The sequence below is a fragment of the Equus przewalskii genome, chromosome X (assembly GCF_037783145.1).
Source record: "Equus przewalskii isolate Varuska chromosome X, EquPr2, whole genome shotgun sequence".
Classification (NCBI taxonomy): domain Eukaryota; kingdom Metazoa; phylum Chordata; class Mammalia; order Perissodactyla; family Equidae; genus Equus; species Equus przewalskii.
The window spans coordinates 123,448,859-123,473,402 of record NC_091863.1 but is presented as its reverse complement, the minus strand read 5'-3'; the positions used below and the strand labels follow the sequence as shown (position 1 = coordinate 123,473,402).

The following is a 24,544-nucleotide window of genomic DNA, read 5'->3' as shown; positions in this document are numbered from 1 at the left end:
GTCCCGCATGCCATGGTTGGAGGGACCCACAACTAAAAATATGCAACTATTTACCGGGGAGCTTTGGAAAGAAAAAGGAAAAATAAAATCTTTAAGAAAACAAAAGAAAGAAATACAATTGGTTTTTGTGTAATGATTTTTTATCCTGCAACCTTGCTGAACTAGTTTCTTAGCTCTAATAGTTTTTTGGCCGATTTCTTAGGATTTGGGATATACAGTCGTCCCTGGGTATCCAGTGGGGGTTGGTCCCAGGACTCCCTACAGATATCAAAATGCTAGGACGCTCAAGTCTTTTATATAAAATAGCATAATATTTGCATCTAACCTACACACATCCTCTCGTATACTTTAAGTCATCTCTAGGTTATTTATAATTCCTCATGCAATATAAATGCTATGTAAATAGCTTTTAGACTATATTGTTTAGGGAAAAATGACCCAAAAAAGTCTGTCGGTGCTCAGTACAGATGGAACCATCGTAGGCCTTTAAAGCCACAGTTGGTTGAACCTGTGGACGTGGAACCCATGGAGAAGGAGGATGTCATCTGAAAACAGACATAGTTTTACTTCTTTTCCAATCTGGATGTTTTTTATTTCATTTTGTCACCTAACTGCCCTGGCTAGACCCTCCAGTCAAAGGTTGGATGGAAGTGGTTGCTTTCTTTCTAATTTTATAATTTGAGATGATCTCAGATTTACGGAAAAGCTGCACGAATAGTATAGACAGCTCCCATGTACCCTTAACCCACAAGGTCGTATTTGGCCACATTTGCTTTCCCATTCCCTCTCTCTCTCTCACGTGTGTGCACGTGTACATGAATATTATGCATGTTTATTACATAGAAAAATAATATTGTGCTGAACTATTTCAAAGTAAGTTGTATATATCTTCCCCCTTTACCCCTAAATGCTTCGCTGCGTATTTCCTGACCACAGTATAATGGCTGCACAATTGTTATAGCCTCCTACACCGCCACTGTATGACTATCAACATCAGAAATGTTAATATGGATACAATAATATTATTTAATCTAAGATCTTATTCAGATTTCACCAATTGTCCCCATAATGTCTTTCCTAGCTTTGTTTATTCTGATCCAGGATCAGGTCTGCGATGCCACGTTGCATTTAGTTAAGTCTTTTTAGTCCCCTTTAATCTGCAACATTTCTCTGCTTTTCTTGGCCTTTCATGACACGGACATTTTTGAAGAGTGCAGGCCAGGTATTTGGTAGAACGTCCCTCAGTCCAGGTTTGTCCGATGTTTCCTCACGGTGAGATCCGGCAGGGCGGTAGGGGAGGACACCACGCCCTCCAGCCACCAGGCCGGGCCCTCTGAGGGCTTCTTATCAGGAGACACGTGCTGTTACTGTGATGTTCACTTTGAGCATTTGGTTAAGGTGGTGACTGCCCTATGTGACTAAAAAGTAGTTTATAGGAAGATACTTTGAAACTAGGTAAATATTCTATTCCTCACCGAAATGTCACCCAATCATTAATTCTTGCCTGAATCAATGATTACTCTGCTGGTTGCAAAACAGTGATTTTCTCCTTCCATGAGCCTTCCTGCAATTGTTCCTCAATATTCTCCTGTCAGGAGGAGCTCTTCTGTTTATCTAACTATGTGTTCGTTATCAGTATAGACTCTTGGATCTTGATTTTATTCGATGGATTATAACCCATTATTGTTAGCTATTCTCTTTTTTTTTGGTGAGGAAGATTGGCCCTGAGCTAAGATCTGTTGCTAATCTTCCTCTTTTTGCTTGAGGAAGATTGTCATTGAGCTAACATCTATGCCAATCTTCCTCTATTTTTTTTTTTTTTTGAGGAAGATCAGCCCTGAGCTAACATCTGCTGCCAATCCTCCTCTTTTTGCTGAGGAAGACTGGCCCTGAGCTAACATCCGTGCCCATCTTCCTCTCCTTTATATGTGACACGCCTACCACAGCATGGCTTGATGAGTGGTGCCGTGTCTGCACCCGGGATCCAAACCATCGGACCCTGGGCCGCTGAAGCAAAACATGTGTACTTAACTGCTGCACCAGTGGCTGGCCCCCAATCTTCCTCTATTTTATGTGGGACACCACTGCAGCATAGCTTGACTAGTGGTGTGTAGGTCCGCGCCCAGGATCTGAACCCATGAACCCTGGGCTGCAGAAGCAAAGCGTGGACTTAACCACTATGCCACCAGTCCAGCCCCCTTAACTATTCATTTGGATGCTCCAATTGTTCCAGATTTGGCCCCTTCAAGCTGGCTCCTGTGCCCTTCTGACACGTTCTCATCATTCTTTAAGCACTGTTTTACCTTGGGCACAAGAACTTCCTGATGCTTCTTGTCCTTTCCTTGCCCCAGCCCTGGAATCAGCCATTGTTCCAAGGAGCTCTGGTTCCTCTTTTTTTTTTATTTCAAAGATTGGCACCTGAGTTAACATCTGTTGCCAATCTCTTTTCTTTTTTCTTCTTCTCCCCAAAGCCCCCCAGTACATAGCTGTATATTATAGTTTAAGCCCTTCTAGTTGCGCCATGTGGGACGCTGCCTCAGCGTGGCTTGATGAGCAGTGCCAGGTCCGCACCCAGGATCTGAACTGGGGAAATCCTGGGCCCCCAAAGGGGAGTATATGAACTTAACCACTCGGCCACAGGGCTGGCCTCCCTTGGTTCCTCTTCAGGAGAGTAATATTTAGACACCAAGATCTAGGGGTGGGGTGTGCTCATTGCTACTGGAGTGTCATGCTCTTAGGCACTCTCAGTGGGCAGAGCTAGGATGTGTGTGTGTGTTGGGGGGGCCTATATATATATATATATATATATATATATATAAAGTCCTGAGTACATACTGACATCTCCCACTCCAATTTCACAACAAAGCTTCTCAACCTTTCCCCAGTCTATACCTGCATCTCCATTCTCCAGCAGTGGGAGGCCTGGCTCCCAGCATCATCAATATATTGACTCATTTGCTCCATCCTCCAATGCATAGAGAAGAGCCACACCCACGTCCCAGGGCCAAGCACGCCTATGGAGCAGAGTTTGGGATTTGTTCCCAGGACTTTTGTTACTTGGTTTCTTTGGTCTCAAGACTAAGAGGATAAAGTAAAAATGCTGTATTTAAACTTTGCTTGGATTTTTAAAATTTCCCTTTAATATCATTATGTTATTCATTTGAAATACACTTGGGATAATTTCTGTTTGTATTCAATTTTACCTTCTTCCCCATCCTGACGACTTTTCCTTTTTTTTTAGTATGTAAAATAGTAAGATGTGTCCAGAAGTCAAAACTACACAAGAGGATACACCCAGGGAAACGTTGCCTCCTCCCGCGTCCCTCCCACCCAGTTCCTTCCCACCCTCTTTAGGTAACAAATTTCATTAGTTGCCTTCTTTTTTGTTTTTTCCTTTTAAAATGAGCTTTATTGGGGTATAACTTGCAGACAGTAAAATGACCTCATTTTTGTGTGTGTGTGTGTGTGTTTTTTGAGGAAGATTAGCCCTGAGTTAACTGCTGCCAATCCTCCTCTTTTGCTGAGGAAGACTGGCCCTGAGCTAACATCCATGCCCATGTTCCTCTACTTTATATGTGGGATGCCTGCCACAGCATGGCTTGCCACACGGTGCCATGTCCGCACCCAGGATCCGAACCAGTGAACCCCAGGCTGCCGAAGCAGAACGTGTGCACTTAACCGCTGCGCCACCGGGCTGGCCCCTAAAATGACCTCATTTTAAGTGTCCAGTTCAATGAGTTTTGACAAATGTATACCTCTATGCAGCCACCCTCCCGTCAAAGTACAGACGATTGCCACCATCCCAGAGGCCCCTCTGAGCTCCCTCTGCAGTCAGTGCCCCTCTACCCGGCCCCAGGGGGCTACCGATTTGCTTGCTGTCACCATGATGATGGTGAGCATCTTTTCAGCGCTATTGCCATTCCTATATCATCTTTTGTGACATGTTAATGCAAATCTTTTGTCTATTTTTAAAAAGTAGGATGTTTGTCTCATTTTTATTGACTTGTACGACTTTATATATATTACATATTCTGGATACAAACCCTTTGTCATAAAAATTTCTTTTCTCCAAGCCAGCGACTTGTCTTTTCATTTTCATAATAGTATCTTTCAAAGAGCAAAAGTTGAGATTTTTTATGAAATCCAATTTATCAATTTTTCCTTATGTGATTAATGATTTTTATACCCTGTCCAAGAAACCTTTGCCTAGACAAAGGTCACAGAGATTTTCTCCCATTTTTTTTTTTAAGATTTTATTTTTTTCCTTTTTCTCCCCAAAGCCCCCCGGTACATAGTTGTATATTCTTCGTTGTGGGTCGTTCTAGTTGTGGCATGTGGGATGCTGCCTCAGCGTGGTTTGATGAGCAGTACCATGTCCGCGCCCAGGATTCGAACCAACGAAACACTGGGCCGCCTGCAGCGGAGCGTGCGAACTAACCACTCGGCCACGGGGTCAGCCCCTCTCCCATGTTTTATTTAGATGTTTTTTAGTTGCAGGTTTCACTTTCAGGTCTACAACCCATGTCAAGTTCATTTTTCTGTATGGTCTAAATAAGGTGCGTGAGTTTCCCGGGGCTGCTGTAACAAAGTACACAAACTGAGTGGCTAAAACAACAGGTGTTTCTTCTCTCACAGTTCCGGAGGGCAGAAGTCAAGATAGGGCAAGAGTGTGCTCCTTCCTTGTCTCTGCTTCAGGTGATGGCTGGCAATCCTTGGCCTTCCTTGGCTTGTAGACACATCACCCCAGTCTCTGTTGTCACGTGGCATTCTTCCTGTGTCTGTCCACCTGTCTCCTCTCTTCTTAGAAGGACACCAGTCACAGCGGATCAGGGCCCATCCTCCTCCAGTATGACCTCATCCTAACTTGATTCCTTCTGTAAAGATCCTGTCTCCAAATTAGGTCACATTCACAGGCACTGGGGACAGGACTCCAACATGTCTTTCTAGGGGACACAATCCAACCCATAACATCAGGGTTACAGTTCACTTTTTCCATACAGATATCTGACTGCTCCAGCATCATTCCTTAAATATCACAAATGTAAGGATTTATTTCTGGACTCCTAATTCTGTGCCATCCACCTGTACGCCTGTCCTGTGCCTTGATTACTGCGGCTTCGTGGTAAGTTTTGAGATCAGGTAATGGTGAGCCCTCCAACTTTGTTCTTCTTTTTCAAAATTGTTTTGGATATTCTAGGTCCTTTTCATTTCTATATAATTTTGGGGTCAGCCTGTCAATTTCTACAGAAAAGCATGCTGGGATTTGGGGTAGGGATTGCATTGAGTTCACAGATCACTTTAGGCAGAGTTGTCACTATGGGGCAGAATTGTAAGATGGCCCCAAGCTCCCTGCCTCCCAAGGTACAAGCTTATTAAATAACCCCCTCCCCTGAGGCAGAACAGAACCTCTGCAAGTGATGGGCCATCACCTCCATGGTTAGGTTACTAATCAGCTGACTTTGAGTTCATCAAAATGGAGATTATTTGAGTGCGCCTGACCTAATTAGGTGAGTCCTTAACTGAGACTGGGGCCTTCCTAAAAGGAGAGATTCAAAGCATGAATGGGGGGCCAGCCCGGTGCTGCAGCAGTTAAGTGCACACGTTCCGCTTCGGCGGCCTGGGGTTCACCGATTCAGATCCCAGGTACAGACATGGCACCACTTGGCAAGCCATGCTGTGGTAGGCGTGTCACATATAAAGGAGAGGAAGATGGGCACGGATGTTAGCTCAGGGCCAGTCTTCCTCAGCAAAAAGAGGAGGATTGGCAGCAGTTAGCTCAGGGCTAATCTTCCTCAAAAAACAAAACAAACAAAGAAACAAAGCATGAAAGGGGCTTTAGGAGGGCACCACGCGGCAAGGAACCTCAGGGTGCCTCTAGGAGCTGAGAGTATTCCCTGGCAAACGGCCAGCGAGAGAACAGAGACCTCAATCCTACAGTTACGAAGAACTGAATTCTTCTACTCGGAACCACGTGAGCTTGGGAGAGGACCCTGAGCCTCAGATGAGAAGTCAGCCCAGCTGATTTTTTTTTTTTTTTTAAGGATTGGCACCTGAGCTAACAACTGTTGCCAATCTTTTTTATTTTTTCCCTGCTTTATCTCCCCAACCCCCTCCTGTACACAGTTGTATATCTTAGTTGCTGGTCCTTCTAGTTGTGGGATGTGGGATGCCACCTTCAACGTGGCCTGATGAGTGGTGCCATGTCCACACCCAGGATCCGAACCCGGAGCGCGCAAACTTAACCACTCGGCCACGGAGCCGGCCCCAAGCCCAGCTGACTTTGATTGTAGCCCTTAGGAGACCCTGAGCAGACAACCCAGTTACGTCATGCCCGGGCTTCGGACCTACAGAGACTGTCAGGTGAGAAATTTACGTGTTGTTTTAAGCCACTGAGTTTTTGTTAATCTGTTACACAGCAATAGAAACCTGATACGGTCATCCTGACAGTATTGTCTTCCAATTCACAAACATGGAATGTCTTTCTGTCGATACAGACCTTCTTTACTGTATGATTCCATTTACAACTTCCAGAAGAGGTAATCCATACAGACAGAAAGTAGATGAGTGGTTACCAGGGGCTGGGGGAGGGGAAAAGAAGAGAGACTGCTAATGCTAATGGGTATAAGGTTTCCTTTTGAGGTGATGGAAATGTTCTGGAAGTAAATAGTGGTGGTGGTTGCACAACACTGTGAATGTACTACATGCCACTGAGACGTACATTTTTAAATGGTTAATGGTTATTTTTATGTTATGTGAATTTTTCCTCAGTTGAAAAAAATGTTTAAATAAAAACTAAAACCTCACACTGAGAGACCACATGTTCCATCTCAGGTTGCATATGTTCCCCGGTGGGGAGTGACAGTACCCTGTGGGCGAGTCTCAGGGGAGCCAGGACTCTCACCTGCTGGTGGGGCTGCAAAATGGAACAGGCTCTAGGGAGGGGAATTTGCCAAAATCTGGAAAATTAACTATGCTGCTTTTTAAAAAAAAAGAATGAGGAGCAGGCTCTGCCTGCACAGATATGGAGAGACATTCAGATGCATTGTTAAGTGACAAACGCAAGCGCTTGTCTGTTGGCGGCATTGTGGGAACTGGGCTGGGAGGGCTGGGTGGGAAGCAAGGCATTTCTATGTCTGCCCTTTTGTGCTGATGTGTGAACTAGGTGAATATCTGGCCTCCACAGAACAGTTCAAGGTAAACAAGAAAAGACCAGCATCCACGGCTCCCGCTCATCTCCCTCCCTCCCTGACCTTTCCTCTTCCCCTCCCTCTTTCCCTCCAATCCGGGCCACTCACCTCCCACCTGCCCACCAGTGTCTTCCTACCTGCTGTGCCCTCTGCCTGGAATGCCTCCTCCCCATTTGGAATGGCTGACTTCTTGTCATTCTTCTCAGCTTTAATGTTACCACACCAGAAAGGCCTCTTCATCTTGCTTGTTCGTGTATTGTTTCCCTATTTGTTGTTTATATCCACACACGTGCACAGCCACCCACCCACACAGACACACACACCAGGAAAGAAGCCTGGAGGCCGGCCTGGTGGCACAGTGGTTAAGTTCACACGTTCCGCTTCGACGGCCTGGGGTTCGCGGGTTCAGATCCCGGGTGCGGACATGGCACCGCTCAACAAGTCATGCTATGGCAGGCATCCCACATATAAAGTAGAGGAAGATGGGCACAGATGTTAGCTCAGGGCCAGTCTTCCTTAGCAAAAAGAGGAGGATTGGCAGCAGATATTAGCTCAGGGCTAATCTTCCTCAAAAAAAAAAAGGAACAAAGCCTGGGTGAGCAAGGTAGGGCCAGCCTTCCTCTCTCTTGTGTCCTCGTGACCTAGCCCACCCCTGGGACACCACTCACTGACCTTGGTGACCTCGTGCAGTTCCAGAGCATCAGATAACACCTGTCCCGACAGCTCCCCAACTTCTCTCTGCAGCCACCCAGCCTGTCCTCTCAGCTCCACATTCATATGAATCTAAGGTCCCAAGGAGAGGGCCCCCAGGCCTAGACAGTGCCCCTCCTGGCAGGAACTCTGGCCTGTACTGGCCTCCAGGCATGAGGCCAGACGCCTGAGATGGCCCAGTGCCGGCAGCCAAGAGGAACATCTGCCTCGCCAACCCTCTTCCAGCTCGGCCTTCCAGACTGCCGTGTGGCCCTTGCTTAGGACGAAGGGCTCCTCCCTTGAGCCCCCAACCATGGCAGGCTTTTCTGTCCCCTCACTGGCCTCAAGGAAGTGAGTCTCCTTCCCCTGCAGTCCCCCTGCCCGCTTAGCTCTGACCCCAAAGGGCTCCCACCTGCCCCAGCCTGATTTCCCAGAGACTTAGGCTGTTTCCAGAAACCAGGTCCTTCCCTGCCAGGAGCCAAGACTGGGCCTCACAAGCGTGTTTTCCAGAAGCTGTGGGGCCAAAGGTAGCTCCCTCAGAAACCATCTGCCATTGGGTGAGCTGGCTGAGAGGGGCTCCCTTTCCCCACAGGAAGCCTGCTCTTCTGGTGGCTTCTCAAAGAAGGCAGGAGGGGCTGGTATAGGCCAGACGATCCCCTCTCCAGAGTTCCCAGAGCCCAACAAAAGGCCCCATTGAGGTCCTCAGACTTGTCTCCCACATCTGGGACCTAGGGTCAGGCCTGGCCACCCCCTCCCTGCTGTGCCCCAAGGCGCTCTGGCCTACGCTACCCTCCTCCCTCCTCCACATGACCCCAGATGGCTCTACCGCAGACACAGGGCCGGGAAGCCCAAGAGAGAGTTCCGAGCTGCCAGCCAGGCCTCCTCAGGCAGTGGCAGAAAGGGACACAAGGCCCTGCGGGCGGGAGAAGGGCACAGGAGCCTCTGCACCCAGCAAAGCCCACTACGGTCAAATCTGCACATTTGCTAGGGAGGTGGTGCCACACCCAGAGCTGGGGTGCTCCCCGCCAGCCAGGGGCTATCCCCTGTCCCCTCTGCTCAGTCTCAGGCAAGGGGAGGAAGGGCAGGAGCAGGGAGTGGTCAGTTTGCCTTCTTCAGCCTCGTGGAGCTGGGCCTGCCTGCCTCAGTTTACCCAAGGGGAACTGGAGGAGCTGGCTGCTGAGGTGGGGGCGGGGAACAGGAACACCCACTCCCAAGCCAGGTTCCCCCATGGGGCCATGACAGCAACCAGCCCCATGGCGGTACGAGTGGGCTGGCCAGGGTGGGGTGGGGAGCAGTGAGTGCAGGAACCCACAGCAGCCTCCCTGTGTCAGGATTAGGAAGAGATGCTGGGAAGGGCCCAGAATGAGGCAAAGGGCGGGTTTGCATAGCTGTGGTGGGGACATAGTAGAGTGGCAGGGAGCCACAGGACAGCCACGTCCCCTATGGAACGGGCAGCTAGGAGACACAAGAGGAGCCCAAGGGCCTGGGAGGGTGGCCTCGGGAGGAACGCCCCACCCACCCAAAGAGCTGCACTGCCACAGAGGTGCCCCGGGGAGGGCGGGCTGGCTGCAGGGACAGCTGGGCCTGCCTGGGCCCCAGTGGGTTGCAAATGTCCCCCTTCTTCTTCTACAGACTCATGTGGCCACCCAATCCCTTCCCACCCTCTCATCCCCACCAAAGACACACTTTCTCACCAGACACAAAGACTAGAAATATTGTACGACTCCATTTATATGCATCTTCTAGAACAGGTAAATCCACACAGACAGAAAGTAGACTAGTGGGTGCCAGGGGCTGGGGGAGAAACTGCTAATAGGGATGGGGTTTCTTTCTGGGGTGAGAGAAATGCTCTGGAACTAGATAGCAGTGATGGTTGCACAACATTATGAACATACTAAATACCCCTGGAATGTATACTTTAAAAAGGTCAAAATGGTAGATTTTATGTTATGTGAATTTTTCCTCAATAAAAACATTTTTCTTCACAAAACAAAGTGCAGGTGTTTCAACTCTAACATGTACATTTCTTTATCATAAAAGAAAAAAAAACAGTAAATAATCAGCTCCGTCCTCCCTCAGGCCACCAAGTCACCGGAGCGGGGAGCTGGGGTGCCTGGAGTCCTGGACACAGGGAGCTAGGGAGACTGCAGGGAGTCGCAGGAGCCAAGGCTGGGCCACCTCCGCGTTCACCGGATCTGGTGTGAGGACGAGGGGACAGAGAAGGGAAGCTGGCCCGTCACCTTTGGTCCTCTAGCAGGGCAGGACAGTCCACCCAGAACCAAGCCATCCCCCCCCCCCAGCTTGAGCTGCCTGCCCAGCACTAGGGCCACCTTGGAAGGGCCTCCTCACCGTGTACTTGTCCCATTTCTTCTCGGGGTCGTACGGCTCCCAGCGGCTGGCAGGGAAGATGTGCTTGTTCTTCTCGTACCAGCTCCGCAGCACCACCTTGCCCGCATGCGACTGTGGAAGGGAGGAGGGCCGGGCCCTGCGGCTCAGGGGCCCTGGCTGCCTGACTTCTCCTTCCCGCCACTTCTCCTCCTGCCTGCCCAGCGCCCTGGTACCACCGTACCTCGTCCTTCTCCACGGTGGCATCACTGAGCAGCCTCACATCATCGTGAACGTCAAAATTAAAGAGTGGCCCTGCAGGGGAGAAGCAGCCGGCCCACCGTCACGCTGCCTCCCTGCAGTTTGGGGACAAGTTGCTGGGGAAGGGGAGGGGCTGGGTCGGACAAACTCACCACTCTTCCCTCGTGCCTTGGTGACGATGAAGTCATAGAAGCTGTGGTGCTAGGAGCCAAGGGCAGGAAAGCCACAGCTGATGACCCATCTCGGCCTCTCCCGCTAGCCACATGCAGGCTCTACTCCCTACACGGCACCCAGCAGCCCAAGCCAGAGCCCCAGAGCAGGCCCTCTCCTGCAAAGCCCCCAGGCACGCCAAAGCCCCCCCTACCTGGGGCTGTGGGGAGAGAGAAGGCACTCACATGGGGTATGATTAGGTCTTCCTTGATGTACATGAGCTGCTCCACCCCAGCTGACCTGAGGGAGAAAGGCAGGAGGGTGTGGACGGACAAGGAAGCGGCCAGCCATGGCAGGCTGCAAGGTGGGTGAGCCTGGGACCAGCGCCCCGCTGTCCTCCACCTCTGGGCTCAAACACAAGGCAAGCCAGCTCGTCTAAGCTCCCTGTGGTGAGAAGGATGGAAAAAGCAGCCTGACCCTCTTCTCAGGGGCACAGTGCCCAGCACGCCACCTTTCTATCCAGGGAGTGGTCACCCTGGTGCATGGCAAGCAGAAGCTACCGCCTGGGGTCTCTGGTACCAGGGCTAGGACCAGGGTGGGTGCTCACATGGCCACTTGCTCGGGCATGTGCATGTGCGCACGCACACACTCACCTGAGCTCACTGAAGTCCTTGCGCAGGATTTCGAGAGCCTTCTGCAGGAACTGCTGCATTGTGTTGCCCTTTTTCATCTGCATGAGTGGCCAGAGAGCCGGCATCCAGGAAACCAAGGAGTTGGCAAGGGAAGATGAAAGCCCAGAGAAGGGCTCTTAAGAAGGCAGTGAACTAGAGGCCCCTACCAGGGACCCTGGAGTCCTTACTACCCCCAGAGTGGGCAAGGCCCTCTTTCCTGCTCTCCCCAGGATCCCTAGGGGCCACCCACATAAAGGGGCCTTCGGGCTTCCAAAGTGAGGACAGAAAGCTCCTTTCTGCTGAATCCAAAGGAGGCTGGGCCTGAGGGACATGGGGATCGGGGTACCGGTTCCACACTGCCTACCTTGACAGTCCGTCGGTGCCCAGAGCCATCCCAGTAACTGAAGGTAATTTCAATCTCCTCGCCTACAAAGCAGAATTGCCTCTTGGCCTCCAGACCTGTGTGTCCCTGCCCCGCGACAGCTCCCTGGGGCTCAGGGCACCGCCCAGAGAACTGTCGGCAAGGGAACCAAGAAAGCCAGCTGGGCCGCAGCCCTCGCTGCTTGCCGCCCCCGGTGCCCCAAGGCCGGGCCAGGTGCATCCCCTTTGGCAACCACTCACTCTTTTTTTTAAAATGAATTAATTTATTTTTCTTTTATGTTTTTGGTGAGGAAGAGTGGCCCTGAGCTAACACCTGTTGCCAGTCTTCCTCTTTTTGCTTGAGGAAGAGTGGCCCTGAGCTAACATCTGTGCCAGTATTCCTCCATTTTGTATGTGGGATGCTGCTACAGCGTGGCTTGATGAGCAGTGTTAGGTCCGTGCCTGGGATCTGAACCCATGAACCCCAGGCTGCCAAAGCGGAGAGCACAAACTTAACCACTATGCCACCAGGCTGGCCCCGCAACCACTCACTCTTGATCTTCTCCTGCTTGGCTTCCCACTCCTGCCGCAGCTCTTCCCGGAGCCGATTCTCCTCCTCCTGAGAGGAAATGGGTAAAGGAGGGAGGCCCAGGGCTGCTCAGGGGGCACATAGGGCCCCATTCCCTAAGTAAAAGCCTCTGCCAGAGCCGGGGCTGGGGCCGGGGTCAGGTGCCTTTACCTCCCGGTCTCGGTCAGGCAAGAAGCTTGTGTCCACATCTGGGTTCTTCCCCAATTTCCTCTTCTTTGTGGTGATCTCTAGAGCAAAGGGACACATAGGAGTCAGCTCCATGATGGGCCCCACTGCCGGGGCACCCTGGACCTTCACTGCTTGGGCCTCAGCTCAAACACCACCTCCTCAGAGGCTTCCTGGACCATCCCGGCGGGATGCACCACCCTCTGCTCCCAGCCACAGTGGCGTGCGCCACCCTCTTCACAGCACCTACAGAGACCTAAAAGGTGCTCTTGCCAAGAAGCCTTCACCTTGGTCTCCACTGCCAGCAGCTGGACAGGAGAGTGGGGACCATGTTCTTGTCCCATCAGCTGTGACCTGGAGTACCTTGGGGGACTTAAGGCATCAGCGCCAGTGTCAGAGAGAAGAGGGGCCCCTTGTGCACTGGAGGGGCAGGGCATCCACAGAAGGGCGGATGCTTGGCGAGGGCCCCCTGAGGGCCAAGAGCTGTGCTCATCACAGTCACCTTTCTGGTGTCTCCTCTAATCCTCACAATAGCCCCAAAGGGGTATGACATTCCTTTTTCCCAGGTGAGGAAACCGAAGCTCAAAGTCCCATGGCTACTACACTGCAGCCAGCAGGGAGAAGGAAGGGAAAGGCGCCACTTGGGCTGAGGCCATCTTGGACTCTGGGACTTGGTTTCCCCAATGAGAACACAGATGAACTAGAACAGTGGTTCTTCAACTTGCTGGTCTTGGCACACCTGAACACTCTTACAAGTTACTGAGGACCCCAGAGAGCTCTTGTCTATGGGCACTGTAGCCATCAATATTCACCAAATTAGAGATTAAGCCTGAGAAACCCTGAAGACTCAAGAACAAGAAAGCACGCACTCTGTTAGCTGTCGAAGCAATGACATCATCACGTCACGTGGCCTTGGGAAAACACCATCACACACTCATGAGAACAAGAGTGCAAAAGGCCAAGAAATAGTTTTGACCTGGAGACCTCCTGAAAGGATCTTGGAGACCCCGAGGCGTCCCTGGAGCACTCTTTGAGAACTGCGGGCCTAGGAGACAAGCCTACACCCCAGTCTGCTGCTCCAGGGCAGTGGTTCCAGAGCCTGGTTACACATTAGAATCACCCAGAGTGGGCCAGCCCGGTGACGCAGCAGTTTAGTTCGCACCTTCCGCTTAGATGGCTCGGGGTTCGCTGGTTCAGATCCTGGGCACGGACCTACACACTGCTTATCAAGCCATGCTGTGGCAGGCGTCCCACATATAAAGCAGAGGAAGATGGGCACAGATGTTAGCTCAGGGCCAGTCTTCCTCAGCAAAAAGAGGAGGATTGGTGGCAGATGTTAGCTCAGGGCTAATCTTCCTCAAAAAACAAATGAAAACAAACAAACAAGCAAACAAAAACAACCAAAAAAAGAATCACCCAGGGGCCGGCCCTGTGGCTGAGTGGTTAAGTTTGCGTGCTCCGCTTCGGTGGCCTAGGGTTTCTCTGGTTCGGATCCTGGGCGCAGACATGGCACCCCTTGTCAGGCCATGCTGAGGTGGCGTCCCACATAGCACAGCCAAAAGGACCCACAACTGAAATATACAACTACGTACTGGGGAGATTTGGGGAGAAAAAAGCGAAAAAAAAGAATCACCCAGAAAGCTTAAAAAAATCTCACACCACTCCCCCATCACTGAGTTCCCAAAACAAAACCTCCGAGGGTATGGAAGTGCCCAGAAAGCCCCAGTGACACACAGCAAGGCTGACAGCCTTCCCCGAGACTTGCACTGTCTACAACAGTGGCCCCTGCCACCTAGATGCGTAGCTCATGTGACAACGTGCTGATGGTAACATTCTGCATATCGAGTATTACTAACTAGTACTGAAATTAACTTTGCCCATTTCTTTTCAAGTCTTTTACTGTGGCTCCTGGAACACGCAAAACCCCGGGAAGCTCACAGGCTCTTCCTCCTCACCACAGTGGCCGCTCCTCTCAAAGCCATCACACCCGGCCTGTCATCACACTGTGCAGTGCCATGTCCTGCACTGTTCCCTGGCCATCACGCTTTCTAAACCAGCCCAGGCCTACCACTGCACCCTCCCAAGTCCTCAGATGTGTCCACTCCTGCCTGCTCCGCTTCTGGGCACACTCATCTCTAGACTCCACACACTTCCCCACCCCCTATCTCTCTGGCTGCTAATGAGATTCTCCTCATCCTGAAGGCCTCGCTCAACTGTGCCCCAATGGGAGACTTTCCCTGAGCCCTGGGCTGGCCTCAGGCCCTGGCAGGGCACATGTCCACTCGTGTGACTCCCACAAGGAGGGGCAGCACCTTGCTTCTGTCCATCTGCCTCAGCCCTGGCCTGGCCCGGAACAGGTGCATGCACCTAGGAGCCCCATGCCAGCTTCCTCCTTGCTCATCAGCCTTCTCAAGTTGCCCCTGTTGTCCCTTGTTCCCTCGGCTGAGACCTGTACTGTCCAATTAATAGCCACCGAATTTCTGTGGCTGTGTCGATTTACCTTGGAAATAATCAAACAGAATTAACAATTTGGTGTCCCAGTCAAAAGAGCCACATGCTCAGGTGACACCTGGTAGCGCAGATGCAAACACTTCCATTATCACAGAAAGCTCTACTGGCCAAACTGGTCTACACCATCTTCTCCCCTCCTCAGTCCATCCTCCACCACGGGACCTACAAAGGGCAGCTACTGGAGCCTCCTTTTTTTTTCTCTTTTTTTGGGGAGCCTTCTTGCTTGGGCACCAGCCTCGCTCTGGCAGCCTCTCACACTGAAGCCCCACACCCCTGACCAGCGGTTGCACACCTGGCTCGGACTCACTCTGCCACTGAGGTGAGCCCCTCACTCAGCTTTGCACACGGAGCACACCTGGCAATCGAGGTGGTGTGGCGGATGTGCTTCTTCACTCTAGAGCCAGAAAGCCGGGACAGAGCACTGCTGGCAGCGCCCCTTCCTGGGCCCCCAGCCTGCCCTCACCTTCCCTTTCCAGCTCTTCCTCATAAATGACCACCTCCTCCTCCTCCTCCCCTGCCTCCTCTTCCTCCTCTAGAGTGAAGGACAGGCTGGAGATCTTCCGCTTGGCCTCCTTCTTGCGCTCCTTCTCTCGCAGCTTCTCCAGCTTCCTGCCAAGGCACGGGTGGCTGTCATGCACCATGTCCTGGGCCCCGAGGCCTCTTCCCTGACCCAGAGCCACCTGTGTGCTCAGTGTGGGGCCCCTGTGGTGTGGGCCCAGAGGAATCCTACTGCCTTGGGTGACTCCAAGCTCATGGGCAGGGCTCTGATGACAACACAGGGGTCCCCCCTTCAAGGTGCAGGAACCACCTGCCCAATCCCCAAGCACTAGCTGCATCTCAGGGGAGGGCTCCTGGCAGGGAGGGGAGGACCCACAGCTGCAGCTCCTTCGACTGCTCCTTCTTGGCCAGCTGCTTCTCCCGCTCCTTCACCAGTGCCTCCTGCTTGGCCTTCATGTCATTCAGGGTCACAAGACCTGTGAGGAGACACAAGGGTAAGGGTCAGTCACCTGGAGCCAGGGCGGCTCTGAGTCTGGGAGAAGATGGCACGCACGCCTCGCTCACCCACGGTGCTGGACTTGAGCTCCGCCTCCACTGCGTCGTAGTGTGCAGAGAACTTCTTGTCAATGTTGGATTTCATTATGTTCTCCTGTTGGGGAGGGAGAGAAGCAGTGAGGGCCACCCACCACCCCACCGTGCAAGAGAGGACCGGAGTTCCAGTCTCAAATCTGCCCCCGGACTCACTATGATGTGACCTTGGGAAAGACACATTCTCTTTCCCTAGTTGATGGAAGGTCCCACAGGGCTGCGAGGGGCTCTTCCAGTGCTGAGGGAGCCAAATGGGCTCATTTCCCTGCGACCTCTGCACTTCTCTGGCCCCTCCACATCTCCAGCTGGGGACCAGAGCTCCCTCAGTGGCCTGAAGCCACAGCCCTAGCTGCCTTTGGCATTTTTCATGAAGTTCTGGAGACCCAAGCCAAGGGGTGACAGAAGAGAGTGAAGAGTGGCCAACAGGCCTAGTCCCCTACTGAGCAATGTTATGTTACTCCCTCTTGGCCTCAGATGTTGCCAGTGGCTTCCCATCAGGCTGCCCCGCTCCAGCCCACTTGGTACTATGTAGGTCCCTCTCTGGCCAGTGGCCTCCAAAGGAGGTGACCAGCAGAGAAATGTACCTCCAGCTGGCTGGAGAGTCTGCACTGAGACAGGAGGGGCAAGGCAGGAGCGTGAACCAAGGCTGAGCCAGGCCTCAGTGTGCGGCTGCTTCCTTGGGCCTGGCTGTCACAGTCCCTAAGGTAGAAGTCTGCTCTCTTCTCACGCCCTGAGTCCCTGCTCTTTGGATGAGTCTTTCCCAAAGGTCCAAGCAGAGGGCTCTTCCTTCCTGACCGCCCACTGCCACTGGCCACTCACTGAAGCCCTTAGTGAACTGCTAACCCTCCAAATGCTCAGCGCCTGCCTTTGTCGCGGGGCTCCGGAATGAGCCTCAGCGGCCGCTGGATTGCCAGGGGCCTGGGGAGCCTGCCCTTCCTGGTAACCATTGGGTCAGAACAGAGGCCTCGCTCTTAGGGCTGAGGGGCCAGAGCCAGGATGCTCTGTGCCCGCAAGGGGCGCCCCAATGCCACCAAGGGAACCATTGGTGGCTCCCTCCTGTTGGAGGCTTGTCAAAAGCTAGCTCGTCTCAGCCTTCTGAGCCCATTCTACAGATAAGCAGACTGTCGCCGGCTCGCTTCTGCCTCTTGCGGGAGGTCAGCGAGCAAGGGTCCCGCCCCGGCTCGCCGCCCGCGCTCTGCGCCCGCCGCCGGGACTCGCGGCGGGCGGCGCGCATGCTCCGAAGCGCCCAACCCCGCCCGCACCTCGGCGATTCGCTGCTTCATCTGCTCCATCTGTTCGCGCTGCTTCTCCCGCTTCTTCATCAGGTGCATGGCGCGGCCCGCCTCGCTCGCGGCGCCCTTGTACTGAGCCATAGCGGTGGCGGCGACAGCGACAGCGGCCTCACCGAGTCTCAGCGGTTGCGGCGGTAGACGTGCAGTCAGCTGACGCTCGCGCCGTGACGTCGGTCACCAGGGGACGCGCGGGCGCCCCGCCCCGCCCTAGCACGTGACCGCCCGCCGCCCCGCCCCGCCCCTTCGGCCGCACGAGACTGGCCTCGGGTCCTTTGCGCTTCCCGTGCCCCCGCCCGAGTCTGGTTCCCGGTCCCTCGCTTCCCCAATTCCTCGACGTGAACCCTTGGCCTGAGACTGGTCCCCCAGCCCTACTTCCTCGGGTTGACCCCAATGCTGGGCTCCCGCGTCCTCCCATTTCCTTGATTGACGCGGGCCCAAGGCTAGACCCCCCCCCCCCCGCCCCAGTTCCCTTGCTGCCTCCCTGCAGGTCATCCCGGTTTCCCGTGCTTCCTCAACTTTGACCCCCACGCAAGACTGGGCCCTAGGCCCTAATTTCCCCAGGCCATGAGGCTGGGGTTCTGCTCCCTCTGCTTCCTTCTCCTTGAATTGGAAGCAGGGACTCCGCCCCCTCTGCTTCTTCCACTTTGACCCCCACCCCAGGCCAAACCTCTCAACCCCACTTTCCCCCACAGTGACCCCCAAGGGCTGCAGTCCTGGTGCAGGGTGGCCTTAGACAGGTCGATGTGACTTCTTTCCTCTGTACAGCCTCTTTCTGTTCAGAAGCTCTGTAATTTCCTGATGAAGAAGGTCACCTTTTACCGCCGTCAGGAGCTCTAAGACTTCCAAACTCAGCCAGCCAGCGTTAACAGTCTAAGCCCCACCCAGTGTCCAGCTTTTAGGAAATAAAGCTAAAGATCTGGGCTCAGGTTTCAACAGTTTTATTGGGAGGTTTTGTTTTCTGTGAAATACACTAGAGGCTGGGGAAGGGGACACATTCACTTTGCAAGATAAGGGTTTCCCACCACTAAGGGAAGGCGTGGAGCAGGGCGGGGCACACTGGGGTTTGGATCCATTTTCCCACCTCCTTCTGCTTTGCTCACATTTCTTTTCTCTCTCAGCAAGTACCAGAGGACACAAACACAAAGACAAGAAATAAAAACAACAAAATCAACCTCCAATGGGGCCAGACCCAAGCCCTCTCCCCTCTCAGGCTGTGACAGGGCTGGGCGGGCCAGGGTAGCTGCTCCACAGCCCCAGGCCGCACCAGAGGGCTGCCGTGAGGGGCACAGCACTCCCTTCTCAGATGGGGTGGGCCGAAGTTAATAAATTAGAATAAATTATGGGCTGGGGGAGGGGAGGAATGCAACTTTGTGCTAGGAGGGCCCCTTCTCTCCAACACACAAGAAGGTTGGTGGGGGAGGCAGGGGGCATCTCCAAAGGCCACTACAGTGGGGCGTAAGAGCAGTGGGGGCAGAAATCAGCTTTTCCTCCACGTTCTTCCCAAACAGCAGAAGAATTAGGAGTGGGAGGAAGAGACACACACAAGGAAAGGAACCTCTTTTCCCAGGATAAGGAAGGGCCAAGAAAGAGGATGCTATCCAACCCCCCGTCTCCCAAACCATCGCTAAGGTTAAGGATTTGGTCAGTGAATCAATGAGGTGGGTGACAGGAATGTGGTGGGGGAAGCAGAGATGCTGGGAACAGGGGTGCCCAGCCAGACCGGTCTCCCCAGCCCTCGAGGAGAACAGACTCGGGTCGGGGGAGAGGGTACCAGGGGCTGGGGGAGGGGGGTCTGGCAATCACTGGTCAGCTTCTCCAAAGACGTCATTCTGTTTGCGCTTCATGTTCTCAAAGTCAAAGGCGGACCCTGCCATGCGCTTGTAGATGTCTTTGATGTCGTTGCAGGTTGTCTCAAAGTGTGTGGTGGCATCATAGGAGCGGGAACAGAACACCTGCAAACAGCCAGAGTACCGGCCCTGGGTGAGTTGAGCAGGGGCCCTGGGCAGGCAGCCAGAAGCTGGGGCTGGGACAGGCTGCTTACCTGGCTCTCAGAACCATCGTCAATGGGCTCATACAAGTCACTGATGGCCACAAACCTGAGGAGCAGATGGAGAGGAGGAGACAGGCCTCACAACCAGTCTTGCCCTCCCTGGTCCCTGCTCCCCTAGCTCCCCAGCTCCCTTCCTCCCCCCAGCCTCGGTCCTGGTTCCCAGCCCCTCACTTCTGATCAATGGGCTCCAGCAGCTCCAGGGCTGGCTCAACCTCCTTTTCAGGCTCGGAGGTCTCCACCGTGGTGCTGGCGATAGCGATGTACTTGCCCTGCGCAGCGACGTTGTGTGCATAGGAGATCATGCACACATAGATGTCTGCCCACAGGAAGAGCTCCATTAACGCAGGCACAGAGGGCTCCTGGAGACTGCCCATCCCTCCCCAGCCCTACACAGTGGGCAGCGTCCAAGCTGCCACCCTCCCGGAGGGGAAGAGTCCAAGTCATTCAATCCCTAGAGCCCCAAGTCATGGGGCCTGTGGTGCAGGTCCCCATTCTTCCATGGAGGGATCAGGTAAAGAGCCCCAAGGCTGATGGGGAGAGGAAGAGCCACCCCAAAGAGAACACACTGGAGGAAGTCATGTGGGGCTCGGCTTACCTGACTTCCTGTTGACCTGGTTCTGGGGGATGATGATTTGGCAGGAGTTGGCATCGTTGGTGTTCTTGATGGGATGGCTGAGGATACAGATGATGCGGATAACCTGGCCAGCCTTCCGCACACGGTCCGGAATGTAGCTGGGGTCACAGATGAGCTGCTTGCAACGGGCCACCTGTGAGAGCAACGAAGGCCTTGTCCCTATCCAATCACTCCCCTAGACAGTCATGGGGCTGGACCCACAGCAAGCGCTGGCAGCTCCAGCAGGCAGGGCGCTCCTCTGAGCTGTCACCACTGCCCCTCCTGTAGCGTACAGCTTCGTCCTGCACCTCAGGGAGGTGGGCACTAACTCGCAGGGCTGAGCAACCCCCTTTGCTGAGACACTCTGATCAGGAACACTCCCTGGACCCGAGACAGCATGTAGGCTTGGAGAGTTACCTCTAGCCAACAGGAATGGCCATGTAGACTTTTTCTGGAGCCCCAGTCCCCAGCCTTCAGAGGCCCTCAGAGCTGAGTAGCAGTAGACCCAGCAGAGCCAGGGTTACTGGGAAGAGAGCCTCTAAGGAGGGAACCAAGCCCTGCCCAGACCATCATGACTGCATTGTGGGGAATGCTTACCTCCCCTTCAGACTTCACGCCCACCACCTTGCCATTCTCCATAATGATGTCATCCACAGGTTTGTTCAGCATATACGTCCCCCCATAGATGGCACTCAATCTGTAGTGGGAGAAAGGACGATGAAGTCCTTCTCCCAGGAGAATGAGGGACTAGTGCCACTGCACCCTCCCCCCACCACCACTGGGGTGCAGAGGCCACCCCAGGCAGCCAGAGCTCAGGAGACCCAGTGGTTCTTCCCAGCTTTGTCACTGCCACAAACTCAGGACTGAATTCAGAGCACTCCTTCCTCTCTGGAGCTTCAACCCAGAATGTTCTCCAAGGGGCTAGTATGAGGGTGGCACGAGGGCATGACCCCTCACGAAAATGGTCTGGGGAAGAGAAGGAAGAGCTCTGGAGAAGCCCTCACTCAAGGTTTCAAGGCCCCGGGCCCAGTCCTAGCACTGCCTGACTCCGGCTGGGAGCTGAGCAGTCCCATGTGTGGAGGCCTGGTTCTTCAACTCTGCACTTCAACACACTGCTGTGGCGCCCCATTGCCAAAAGGTGGCACGAAGTAAATTAAGACCACACGGGAAAGTACAAAATACTACGGAAATGCTCAAGGAGACCGTTTCCATTCTTGGCCTTAGTGCTACTCAGTACTGCCAACTGAAAGGAGCCATGCCCTCACCTTGCAAAGCCCTGGGGCAGCTCGCCAAGGCCATAGAGTGGGTATAAATATGGGCTCTTGCCATACCGGGCCAGGGACTCGCTGTACAACTTGATGCGGTTGATGGTCTCAAGACAGGGCTGGTCCAGGTAGCTGGGGGCACAGAGTCAGGAAAAAAGGTTCCAACAGGAGCACTCCCAGCTTACCCTCAGCCAGGCACCAAGCCAGCCTTCCCACCACCCCCAATGGCCTGGGGAAGACTATGGGTGAAATGCTGGGAAGGGACAGGAAAGGCAACAGGTGACTGTGTGGCTGAGTACAAGAGATGCGCAGGGTGGGCCGAGAGAGCAGCAAGCAGGAGTAGGGAGGGCAGGGTGCAGGCCGGGCAAAGGGTGGTCCACCATGCCAGCTTCCCCTCACTCATCAGTGCGGTAGAGCGCCAGGGCGTGGCCAGTGAAGTCGATGACATCCTGGCCCAGGTCAAACTTCCGGTAGACTTCACGCATGCTGGTGCTCTGGGGGTCGACACCCTCAAAGGTCTTGGGGTCATTCTCATCAAAGTTTGCCACAAACACCAGGAACTTGCGGAAGCGCCGTTTCTCGAACATGCCCATCAGATCTGTGGAGGCAATGTGAGCCTTCGCACCACAGAATGTGACCCTCTCCTTCCCACCAGGCAGGTTGAGAAAGCAGATGCCCTAGCTCCCAGCAGAGTTCTGCTGCTGACCACTGTGTGACCTTAGATTAACTCCTCTGCCCTTCTTGGCCTCAGTTTCCCCATCTGTATGAAGAGGCAGCTAGGCTACGCAGGCTCTGAGGGCCCTCCCTGTTCCGACACTTGGGGATATTTCACTAGTCAGGTGGAGCCCCTGTCAAAGGCTGAAGTCTTTCAAGAAAGAGTCCCCCCTTGCACATCCCCTGTGTGTGTGGACTCCCCTCCTCGCAACCAGTGTGAGGCCTGGCCTGGGGCGGTGCAGGGAAGACAGAGCAAGGAACTTCTGGTACTGCATGGGGAATGCGACCTGGGGCAAGGGGCACCCTGCTCTGGACAGCTGCCCCCCATGATTCTCTGGCTCAGGGGACCTGCACTCACTGGAAGCCAAGGCTTCGGTCTCAGTGGACGGCACTTTGTAGATCTTGCCCCCCTTGTAGACAAAGCTGCCCTCCACCACCTTGAAGTCCAGGTAGCGTGTCACCTCTGTATACAGTAGCATCTTTACCAGCTGCCCTGCGGGGTGGTTGGGGGAAGGCAACATCATCAGCATGGCTCCCTCCAGAAGCTCTAGCTGGTCTAGCTGCCCCTTCTCTGGACCCTGACCCTCCTCTGGTCATCCCAATCACCCCCTCCCAATACCTCCTTCGTCTCCCTCACCATTGGCCATGAGGAATTTGGGGATCAGATCAACGTTCCAGTCTCGGCCCCGGCCCATCGCCTCAGGGGGACCCTCCAGCAATTGAAAACGCTTATACAGCTGCAAGCAGAAGGGAGAGAAAGAGGGGCACCTCAAGTACTACCCCTTCCCACCCCTGCCCCCTGCCCAGAGAACCTGGGGAGCTGATTCAGCACCCTATGTGAGAGGTCACTGAGGGATGGGCCTGGCCTGGGCAGCCTCACCTCTTCCAGCGGTGTGATGGAGGAGCTCTCACCCCCATAGTAGGGGTTCCGGTCCATGTGCAGCACCTTCTTCCCATTCACGGACATGATGCCTGACAGGATGCATTCCTGGGGAAGGAGTGACATTCGCTGCACTCCCCATCCTGCCCCCATTCCCACCAGCAGCCCTGATTTGTTCCCCACCCCAAACCTGAGAGGGGAGCAGAGCTAGAAGAACCCTACTGCAAAGGACAGCTCCTTCCACCCCTGGCTGGTCACGTCGCCTAAAATTGGGGGCAACTGCTTTACCTGACCACAGCCTCCTTTATAACCTTACTGAGCAAAGTGGCAAACAAGGAGAGAAACACTAGCAGCGTTGAGAGAGAGAGAGTGAGTGTCCAGCCGACGCACAGATGGTCTTCCGGCAACTCACATGCCAAGAAAGTCATCTATCTAGTACAGCCACACGGAAAGGCAAATAGGACATAATGAGCCACGGAGAAGACCCAGCTGGACAGCGGAGGGTACCCGAAAGGGAAGTGAAGAAAGGCTCACCCGATCTTGAAATCGCACGCCCCACCCTGGGCTGCTCTTTCCTCAAAGGGCAGGAGCCTCTGACCCTGAGCCTTCTGGGCCACGGGAGTGGTTTCTGTACCCAGACTGAGAGAGATGAGTCTCTCAGGGGGGTGTTCAAACGGGGTTTGAGAATGGAGAAAGATAAACACCCTCACCCATCACTATCACCGGCTCAAGGACAAAGGCTGCAGATACTACTCAGCCTGAGGTCTCCATGGAAAACTAGGATGGGGTAGCAGGAATTCAGTCACTGCCCCACGCTGCTCCTTCTAGAACATTCCCTGGATCCCCGGGCCCCATAAGAAGTCGGGGAGGCAGGATGAGGGCCCACCCTGGCAAGGGCCCCACACCCGAGGTCCCCGTACCAGGACTGGCGCAAGATGGGAGGGGATGCTGGGCCGGTGAGGGAGGCAGGCGACGAGTGAAGGCCGGGTGGGTGGGGTCAGGGGGCACCGAGGGGCGTCGGGCCGAGTGGGGGTGCCTTTTCCGGCCCGGCAGGCCAGAATGGGGAGGTGGGGAGGTGGGGAGGAGTCAGGGGGCAGCTTCTTGGAGACGGGGCCACGGCGGTGAGTAGAGGCAACGTCGCGGCGTTTTGGGCACGGGGCTGTCTTTTCGGGGAGACGAGCGCCGGGGGCGGCAGCACCGCAGCGCGCAGTGACGGAAGGATGGGGCCGGCAGCCGACAGCTGCAGCAGCGCGGGAAGGAAGGGACGATGTGGGGTCCCGGGCGCCCGAGGCCGCACTTACGGTCAGGCCGGTCCCCAACACGATCACATCGTATTCCTCGTCCATGGTCAGGCCTCGGTGCAGGCGCCCGTCGGCTCCTCCTCCTCCTTCACCACAGCCGCCGCCGCCGCACTGGACCAAAGATGGCGGCGCGTCGGCCGCCGCCTGACCCGTCCGCCGCGTCAAAGAGTCCCGGCCCCTCCCCGCGCCCTGCCGCGCCCGACCAGGGCTGCTGCCTGTCCGTCTCGCCTCCCAGGAGGGTTGCCGGAGCCCGGACGCCAACACCACCGCGGCTCCGCGGGCAGCGGCGCTCGCTGAGGGCGCTGAGGAGAGCGGAGCGGGGCGGGGCGGGGCTGGGCGGGGCGGGCCGGCGGCCGGTGCTGCGGCCCGCGAGGGATCCGTGCGCGGGAGCCGCGCGCTCCCCGCCCGCCCGCCCCTCCCGGCCCCGCCCCCCG

At 54.5% G+C, this 24,544-nt stretch overlaps 2 protein-coding genes across 3 annotated transcripts; both read right to left on the bottom strand.

Moving 5' to 3' along the window:
- Window positions 1–9,590: 9,590 nt before the first annotated feature.
- FAM50A (family with sequence similarity 50 member A) lies at window positions 9,591–17,503 on the bottom strand. The gene is made up of 13 exons (XM_070604596.1): window positions 17,258–17,503; window positions 15,972–16,056; window positions 15,784–15,883; window positions 15,373–15,518; window positions 12,384–12,460; window positions 12,197–12,263; window positions 11,649–11,710; window positions 11,267–11,343; window positions 10,859–10,913; window positions 10,616–10,664; window positions 10,447–10,517; window positions 10,227–10,337; window positions 9,591–10,072 (listed from the first exon to the last, which is right to left on the bottom strand). The coding sequence occupies exons 1-13, from the start codon at window positions 17,366–17,368 to the stop codon at window positions 10,064–10,066; spliced, it is 1,020 nt and encodes a 339-aa protein (XP_070460697.1). The 5' UTR covers window positions 17,369–17,503; the 3' UTR covers window positions 9,591–10,063.
- A 706-nt stretch (window positions 17,504–18,209) lies between these two features.
- On the bottom strand, window positions 18,210–24,520 carry GDI1 (GDP dissociation inhibitor 1). 2 transcript variants are annotated; one of them, XM_070603686.1, is made up of 11 exons: window positions 24,111–24,520; window positions 22,810–22,917; window positions 22,567–22,666; window positions 22,288–22,422; window positions 21,615–21,813; window positions 21,216–21,347; window positions 20,548–20,647; window positions 19,933–20,104; window positions 19,509–19,653; window positions 19,329–19,383; window positions 18,210–19,239 (listed from the first exon to the last, which is right to left on the bottom strand). In XM_070603686.1, the coding sequence occupies exons 1-11, from the start codon at window positions 24,153–24,155 to the stop codon at window positions 19,087–19,089; spliced, it is 1,344 nt and encodes a 447-aa protein (XP_070459787.1). In that variant the 5' UTR covers window positions 24,156–24,520; the 3' UTR covers window positions 18,210–19,086. The 2 variants fall into 2 exon arrangements, with proteins under 2 accessions (XP_070459787.1, XP_070459789.1); XM_070603688.1 differs by lacking the exon at window positions 24,111–24,520 and adding an exon at window positions 23,344–23,448 and having other exon boundaries at window positions 22,810–23,241.
- Between the last annotated feature and the right edge of the window lie 24 nt (window positions 24,521–24,544).